This window comes from Falco cherrug, chromosome 6 (genome assembly GCF_023634085.1).
Source record: "Falco cherrug isolate bFalChe1 chromosome 6, bFalChe1.pri, whole genome shotgun sequence".
Lineage (NCBI taxonomy): Eukaryota > Metazoa > Chordata > Aves > Falconiformes > Falconidae > Falco > Falco cherrug.
The window spans coordinates 37,182,697-37,191,685 of record NC_073702.1 but is presented as its reverse complement, the minus strand read 5'-3'; the positions used below and the strand labels follow the sequence as shown (position 1 = coordinate 37,191,685).

Genomic DNA, 8,989 nt, shown 5'->3' with positions numbered 1-8,989 from the left:
GTGTGTATAACATGGCTTCCCTCCCAGCCAGGTTCCTGCACACACCCGCATGTTATCATAGACACAAGCAGGGGGAAAAAAGAACGCTGCCTCTTCCTACAAGAAGTGTGCTTTTAAGAATACCAATACCTGCAATTTATTGTGAACATTCATTAACAACCCTAGGCATGCAACAGACAAGCAACATTCAAAATTTTGCAATGTTTGGCCTTACACCAGCTGCTTTAACTTCCACAGTAGAGCGTTACAACAGATGAAGCCCATATGTACTCACCCATACACATTTCAAAAGCGTTTTTGGGTTTGGGGTTTTCTGACAGAGAAAAGCAAGCAAAACTACCTCAACTGTATGTCAATTTCAACGTGCCAACAGGATTAGGACAAAAACTAGTACTAAAATCATGACGTTCTGAACATTTTCAACTATACGAAGTACACGTGATGCACAAAACCAGCTGTGGCTTTTAAAGTATTACTTATCATAACAAGCCATTACCAAAGCCAGTGCAATAAATGTATACTAGCTCTATCCTACTGTTTTTCTGTTGTACTACCAATGGGGCTGAAGTAGATCCACAAGGTGTCATTGTGTCATTTAGCCCCATGTCTGGCCGGCTGGCTCAGTAATGAATTCAGGAGCCATGTCATAGTCGATACTAACTGCCCTGCTGCCACAGGAGGAAGGCAGAAAGTGTAAAGTTGGAAGATGGCAAAACAATGCCAACACTTGCAAAATCCTGTAACAATTTCCACACAAGTTATTTTGTTTTGCAAATAGTCACATTGTCCATAGTTGGCCACAGTTCCTGAGTAAAGTCTAAGGTCTAAGTGTTTCCAGGGCCAGATGTGCAGCAGTTTTGACAACATGTATTCTCTGGACTTTATTCTTGCTGTTCTCGATGATTTCTTTACAAAAAGAAAACAAAGTAGTTTTCTTTGCATGTTACAAGAGATTTCTGAAAATTATTTAAAGTGCTCAGTGTTTATGCTTTAGAACAGATAATACCTCATGAATATTAATATTAGTATTTTTAAATGTTCAGCTAGAAATACTGCTGTCTTCTTTTGAGTACAGTGCAGTCAGAGGTGGAGTTGAACTTGAAAAAAAGCATCTCCATTATAGCAGTTCTGTATATGATTTTTATCATGGTTGATTTTTTAGATTTTCCAAATGTACTTCCTTGTGCTACTATAGCGGACTACTTTAGAGACAAGTAGCTGAATCAGCAGAAAACTTGAACTTCATCTACCTCAGAAGGACTGCTCACAAGGAAATAAAGTATGCAAGTCTGAAGCATTGTCCAATCTAAGCAAGAAACTGCTGCTTTGCAACATTCCAACTGCTGAGTTTCCTTCTGTTTTTTCAAGAACGCTTGAGGGCTCGCTGCCCAGAGAGACTACCCTATGCATCTATCATCTAGGTTTCTTAACTGAACTGAAAGTGATACCATCAAGATTTGGTTTAAGATGCTCTGCTTAATCTCTCTAATGTTGTCTTTTATCCTGTTTCCAAATAAGAATATCACTAATCTCACTAAGCAAAGCAGTTTCTCTAATAGTGTTACAACTATGCGTAGCATCACAGACCCAAAGGACAAAGGAAATCATTACATTAACAGATTTTCAGATTGTTCAGTATCTTTGAATGCTACAAATAAAAAATATTTTTAACATGTCAGTTTGTATTTTCATTGACTGCTACAAACAGTTATTTTAAACTCTAGAGGACTGCACAGTTCTGTGAGGGCTGGGCAGGAGGGACTGTGTGACTACCAGGCCTGAATCAGACCGTGAGTACTACAGGGCATCAAACAAGAGCAGTCCCAAGAAGACCAGGCTCCATGATCTTTTCATCTGCAGAAACAAATTATTAGCTCTTTGAGTCATGTGAGAACAAAATAATTTTTAGCTATATTTGATTCTAGATTAGTTTCAAAGAGTTCAAAAGCCTGAATCCAAAAATCTCAAAATTGATAGGAAAACAATCCACAACGAATCCCACACATGGGCAGACATATGATTTATCGTTTTTAAATACTCTGAACTGTCTGTTTTATTCCCTGACAACTCCAATACTCAAGCCTTGGTGACTAGGGCACAGAGAAAGGCATGATCTGATCCTTCTCCTTCTGGGGGACACAGCAAAGCTGAACAAAGAGATGCGATCGGGCAGCTAGAACACCAGGTAGTAACGCACGGCGCTGACGAACCAGGAAACTGAACGCTGCACGCTGCCGTCTTACGGAAGAGAGCACAATAAAGCCTCCTCAGGCGGATATACAGCACCAGGGCTGTCACAGCTCACGTGCCCTTAATGCAATTTAAGTTAATTGGGTCTGCACTACTCAAGAGTTCAGAAATCAGAACAGCAGTTCAGTGCTGTGCCCGAGAACATACAAATACACGCACGCGCAGCAAATGGGCACAGCACAGGCGTTAGGCCAAACCTCCCTGTGTGCCGGGGGGGGGAGCAGCAGATCTCCGCCTCAGTGCCAAAGGGGAAAGCAGGTTCCTGCCTCACTCCGTGGAATAAATCATATCGGTGGGTAGAAATAATGGTGAGATGTACTAATATTTCTGATTCTGCTCAAGTCTGTCCCACCAAAGTAAAACCCAACCTCGCTCTGTTCCACCCCCTGACTTGCTGGGGAATAGCTGACTGCAAGGGCAGAGCTGGGAGAGGAGGAACTGGGAGAGGAGGAACAGGGATCAGACTCTGTTCTGGGGGAGACGCTGGGTTTGGTGTAGGAGAATGTCCTTCCTTCTTTCAGGAAAAAGGTGAGTCACAAATTGTGCTCTGGAGCCACATAGCATCTTTAAATTGCTGTTTGGGGCCATTGCTGGCAGATCGGACAGTCTGGAGTTGTTGCAGTTGGTTGGAAACTTGGTTTTTAATTCCTGTGTTTTTCTGTGCGTTTGAGAGCGATGTACGTATTCGGATCCACAATGTATTTCTTTTAAAAATATTTTTGTGGGTCTGCTTCTAGCAACAAAGACAAGCCTTTATAAAAATGCAGTTCAGTGAACTGTGTTGTGAGTGGGACCAAAGCTTCTTCCGCATTTTAATTTTAATTGACTGAATTTGGACACAGTTAAGAGAGCAGAAGCAGCTGTTATGAGGTGGAATCTGGTGGGCTTCCCACTAGATTTCTGTGCTAATACAAATTTTGTGTAACTGGATTAAACAGTTCAGCTGAAAACAGCCAGCCAGCCTCAGAAAGAAAAGCCTTTAGGTTACATTTTGTAGGAATCATTGGATGTTTATTCACCATAAAATAGCCATAGAGCACCACCCCGTGGGGTTTTACATTCCCGGGGTTTCAGGGTGTTTATCCTTCCACACGTGCAGTCTTACCACAAATAATTAAGCATGCACTTAGCTTTTCCTGTGCAGATAGCATAATGCAAGTGATTTTTACAGAGGGCCTGGTGGTCTATCCCACAATGCTGTTTAGTTGAAGAGAGGCTCTGGCTTGCAGCCCACCCTGCACATGCCTTTGGGTGGCAGCCCTATACTGTATTCCGTACAGTACCAGCTCTCCGGAAGTAACACGGCGGTTCCTGTTGTGATTCTCTTCTCCTCTCCTTCCACCCAGCACGCAGGGGGAAGAGGGAAGACTGCTCCAGATTTGATTTTGCCGGGTGGGAGGAGGCTTGATATCCCAGCCCATCTCAATAACTAGCGGTGCCAAAAGCAGGAACCCAGGAACAGTGTCTGAGGAGTTACCTCAGAGACTCCTGCAGCAGTGGGACCCTCCACCGGAGCAAAGCAGGCACACAGCAATCACCTGCTGAGGCAAGGGAAATAAGTAGGAACTTTTAAAACCATTTGTTGTCTTTCATTTGCGCTAGATCACCATTGTGCCATTACGGATCTTCAAGTCTATGGGCTGAAAGCAGCACTTAGATGGTTTTAGATGTCTCAGATAAAGGAAGGCTCTTTCTGCTGAGGGTTTTAAAATGCCATTTGTGTCTACCATTTTAAGGACCTGTGTCCTTTAGTCGGCTGAGCACTGGGCCCTAATCATGAAGGAAGTCGAGAGCAAAGGATGTTGGTTTTATTTGTGTGTTACATTTTACAGTGAAGGTGGGTGGGTGGCCAGCACTGTTGGATCCACACACGGCTCTGTGCAGGGTTAAAGCCTATGAGTTGATGCAAGGGGATCTTCATGGTTTGTCAAATGGCTTTTGCAACAGTATATTGTGTCCCAATTATAATGTTTTTCACTGCAGGCTAAGCCCTCAGCTATCTCTGGCAGCCCTCCTTAGAACTGCTTCACAGTTTGCGTTGTCTGCGGAGTGGAGTGGTTACTGATTACTGAGATGTTCCAGCTGCACATAAGTGTGCCTCCATTCATGCTGGGGTTGTTTTGTTGTTGTTTTGGGGTTTTTTTTACAGATAAAATGTTGGCAGCCTATTTTGATTGCCCAGGAGGCCCAGAAAATCTCTATGTGAAACAAGTGATGAAACCACATCCAGGAGAAGGAGAAGTTCTTGTTAAGGTCTCTGCCAGTGCTCTGAATAGGGCTGATTTACTCCAGGTATGTGTATGTTAAGGAGATTTATGCACCTAAAAATGACACCGATTTTTCAAGTCCCTATCAGAAGTCTTGACAAATTTGAAAAGTTAAAAGAGACTGGATCTGGTGAGCACTTGGATGGGAGAGTTCATAGGGCTGAAAGAAGAAATGTCTATTGATTCAGCAGATAAATGTTTTTACCTGGGTCGCTGAAATGCTGGGGTGGCATGGAAAGGCTGTTGCCTTTCAAGATGTAAAACCAAAGCTCAGGTCTTTCTAGATGCTTAGCCCATTCTCTGGACATTTGAGGTCAACATGAAATGCTCCACTGGCTCAATTCCAGTGGGGAAAAATCACATTCAGATTTTTAAGTCTGAGCTGCTTTAATTTGAGCTGAAAGCCATGCTCTGCAACTGGAGACCATAATACCTCCCCACCATGGATTGGTCTGGACAAAGGGGACTCACAACAAATTGAATTTGCACACAGTTTTAAATAAAAAACATACTTAAGGAAACAGAGGTGTTGCCAGAGGATGGAAGATCCTCAAATTACTTGAACATTTGCACATTGCAAAATCAAGATTAAATAAGTAGGAATTTAGTTGGGAGGCATGTGAATCAAATATTGCAGATCATTACAGTCATTGATGTGTGGCTTTTCCTTCCTTGCCCTCTCTTTTCTTTTGTTTTAGAGGAGAGGGAAGTATCCGCCCCCCAAAGGAGCAAGTGATATTTTAGGCTTAGAAGCAGCTGGGAGTGTGGCTGGGCTTGGACCTGGCTGCAAGGGCCGGTGGAAGGTTGGCGATGCAGTGATGGCTCTGCTCTCTGGAGGTGGCCAGGCAGAATACGTTACAGTACCCGAAGGCTACCTGATGCCGATTCCCAATGATATGTCTTTTATTCAGGCTGCAGCCATTCCCGAAGCCTGGTTAACCGCCTTTCAGCTGCTGCATTTTGTAGGTGAGAGGCGTATTCACAAATCTATCCAGCAAAACAGCTCGTCCTCCTTTCTGTTATGAAATCCCCTCTTTGTTGCCTCCATCTGAATGCTCTTTGCCTTTAAAGAATGTTTTCTCTGTCGCTGTATTCACATGAATCAGAATCTGGTATGCCAGACTCCATATCCTGAAATAACGACCACATCTCCTCAGTCACAACTTATTCTGATGACTGCATATTTACAAGGAAGGATATAGAAAGATGGTCAGTTTTGTTTTAATCTGTATTTCTCAGCTCGCATGGCAATTCCCATTAAACTCAAACCCTGAAATAATTTATGCATTCTCTAAACTGAAAATGCATATACCACTTCTAAAGATTTGACTTTTCTGCAAGCATGATCATATTCTCACTAATTGCCTGTGGCCCTACAGTAAACAACATTTTCTTGTACCTTGTTTCACAGAGACATTAACTGTAGGTTAAATCCCCTCTGAGATGATTTAAAACAATTGTAAGCTCACGCTCTTCATTTTGAAAATGTGCTCATGAGGCACTAACAGAAGCGCTTTCCGGGATTTCCCTCAGTTGACAACTATCCTTCTACCCTCTTCAGCAGTAGTATCTACAACTCCACCAAAGGACAGGAGTTACAAACAAGTAGCTTCCCTCACTACCCAAAATGCAGACTCGCTTCCCTTGGCTCTTTGATCAAGGTCTCCGGGACTGCTTGGTGCCTCACTTCCATCAATCAGTGGAACACAAACAAATGCATTAAAGCAACTGGTAGATGGTGAAATGATCGGTAGAACTGGTCCTTAACATTACCGAGTGCTTCTGGGTTGAGTCTGAGTGTTGTTGAGTGCCTGATTTCTCAGTATTAACATCCTCCAAGTGCATTTTCTGTTGGTAGCAGTGGACAGTCCCGGTATAAAAAGGCTGACTGCACTCGCCTAACCAGCTTGGTCACAGATGCCCAGACCAGGACACGGCCAAGTTAAAGCCATTCCACTGAAGATGGTAGAAGGAGTCCTGTTGCACACAGTTCTGAATTTCTTTCTTTTATGAAGGGTATGAAGATGTAAACAAAGCCCACTCAAGGGCATCTCTTTCAGCTTCCTCTTTGGTATTTTCCACCCTGATCATGTTTTAAACCAGAGGTGATGCCAAAAAGGTAACCACTGCCCTTATGTCCTCCTACAGGTAAAGTACAGAAGGACGAGAGAGTGTTGATCCATGCCGGAGCTAGTGGAGTTGGTATGGCAGCCATCCAGCTGGTAAGACTGGCAAAAGCTATTCCCATCGTGACAGCAGGAACTCAAGAGAAACTGAAGGCAACAGCAAAGGCCGGAGCAGCTGCAGGGTTCAACTACAAGAATGAAGATTTTAGTGAAAAGGTCTTAGCGTTCACTCAAGGTAAGAACCTCTACACAAAAGACACTGTTACAGCTGGGGAGGAGTGGGCATCTCCTAACATACACACACATACACTCAGTTTCAACTGTCACCTTAGTCGGTGAAGGAGCAGACAGTAACGACCCTGTTAACACAACCCAACATCCTGTTCAGCTGAAGAATATACCTTTCCTTGGTTTAGTTGTGCTGTTTTCTGCACAGACTCTTTGTCTTTGTGTTCATTTGGGGCATAAATATTCTTGCCTGTTATTGTTGCCTCCACAAGGAACTGTGGGACCAAATCCTCGTGCTTGTCTTTGTAAGTGTTTGAATACAGGACCAAAACTTAATTCTCTTACTGGTAGAAAAATTTAGCTTTTCTAAGCGTTTGGGATGGTTTACAGAGAAGTCTGCATGTGGATATCTACAATGATTCTTTTTTCATGCCTGATTCGAGAATTCTTTACAAATAATCATGCCAATTCCTGATTTCAGTAGAAAGATTTAAATAAGAATTGCAGAATTGATTCTGTACCTATAAAGAACAAGGTTTTAATTTTGTCTGAAATTATCCTACCTTTAATGCAGCTCAACTACATTGCTGAAATCTTTTCTGTTTCTGCTTTAGGTTCTGGGGTAGATATTATTTTAGACTGTGTTGGTGGCTCATACTGGGAGAAGAATCTCAACTGTCTGAGTACTGATGGCCGGTGGATTGTTTATGGACTACTGAGTGGGGGTGAAGTACATGGAGATTTGCTTGCAAGGCTGCTTTCCAGAAGAGCAAGCATCCATACAAGTCTATTACGATCACGAGACAAGGAGGCAAGTAATGGCTATCAACAATGTATACAGTTTGATCTTAAGATTGATGATGGTGAACTTTCTTTTGATACAGATACAGTGTTACTTTCTTTTGATATAGTGTTAAAGCAGAACCTAACTTATTATTACTAAAACACCACCTTGAATTGTTACTGCATACTTTGGAAAACATTGCAAAATTAAGTTATAATTTCCCTTTTCTATTTTTATTAAATGCCTCCCTTTTACAACTATAGAATCAGAGGAATGATACCCAGGACTTCTTAACATACTTCATGAGTGCTTAAAGACTTGGCCTAAGAAGAAACAAAACACAAGTGATGAAGCAATGATTTAGTCTGGGGGGTGGGAAAGAAAAAGGTCTATTAGATCATTTTTTAAAGGAGAAACCAAGGCCATTTGGATGCCCAGAAATTACCCAGGCAAATCACTTTATGTGAAAAATTCTCAGGTTATTACAGTAAAAGAGAGCAGTGCAGAGCCCTAGGATAGATTCTGTCCATGGTTTAATACATAATGTTCTCAAGAGCTTTTATCAGTTTGAGTTTAAATGGTTCTGCATTGTGCTTATACCCCTTGTTTTGGAGAATTTAATTCAATTATAATATAATAAAACTAAAAGCTTTCTTCTTGTTTGTAATTTACACCTGCCAGATGTTTACATGTCCATCTCACTATGAACATGTCAGAACCTCCTTGAGAACTGTGCTCATTTTTTACACAGTGCTTAGTGAAACATCAGTGAATGAAATGGTTGCAAATAACTTTCAAAATACTTTTTTTCTTCAGTATAAAGAACGGCTGGTGAAAGCCTTCACAGAAGATGCGCTGCCATATTTTTCTGGAGGGAGCTCCCCTCACCTCCAACCATTTGTCGACAGCGTTTGCCCTCTGCACGAGATTGCAGAGGCACACAGGATCATGGAAGAAAACAAGAATATTGGTAAAATTGTCATCAAAATGCCTGCTTCGTCTTAAAGAAAGGCCTACTGCTGTAGTGGTTTCAGGGACAGAATCATTAGGGGCGTCTGACAGGCAGTGAATCTGCCACTTCTGCTTCCCAGTCTGGAATGATTTCTTGTGGGAGTATGCCACAAAGGAGGGCTAAAGCAACGCCTTACAGGATGCGCTTAATAAAACGGTTCGCGGTGCAGCTCTAGCATCATGTCTTGATCGCGTCAGAGAACGCCGGCGAGCTCTCCCCCACGCAGGAGAAACTGCCGGCACCGGCGGCTGCTCCCCGCGCTGGGCGCCGCCCGCGGGCCAGGCCCGCACCTCACAGCGGCCCTCACATGGCGGCGCCTGCG

General features: G+C 42.9%; 1 protein-coding gene across 4 annotated transcripts; it reads left to right on the top strand.

The window, feature by feature from the left end:
- Positions 1 to 2,461: 2,461 nt before the first annotated feature.
- TP53I3 (tumor protein p53 inducible protein 3) lies at positions 2,462 to 8,835 on the top strand. 4 transcript variants are annotated; one of them, XM_055713891.1, is made up of 7 exons: positions 2,462 to 2,558; positions 3,597 to 3,809; positions 4,400 to 4,542; positions 5,216 to 5,483; positions 6,666 to 6,878; positions 7,486 to 7,682; positions 8,472 to 8,835. In XM_055713891.1, the coding sequence occupies exons 3-7, from the start codon at positions 4,405 to 4,407 to the stop codon at positions 8,658 to 8,660; spliced, it is 1,005 nt and encodes a 334-aa protein (XP_055569866.1). In that variant the 5' UTR covers positions 2,462 to 2,558; positions 3,597 to 3,809; positions 4,400 to 4,404; the 3' UTR covers positions 8,661 to 8,835. The 4 variants fall into 4 exon arrangements, with proteins under 4 accessions (XP_055569866.1, XP_055569865.1, XP_005443178.3 ...); XM_055713890.1 differs by having other exon boundaries at positions 2,463 to 2,558; positions 3,597 to 3,796; XM_027811000.2 differs by lacking the exon at positions 2,462 to 2,558 and adding an exon at positions 2,645 to 2,778 and having other exon boundaries at positions 3,597 to 3,796.
- Positions 8,836 to 8,989: the final 154 nt, after the last annotated feature.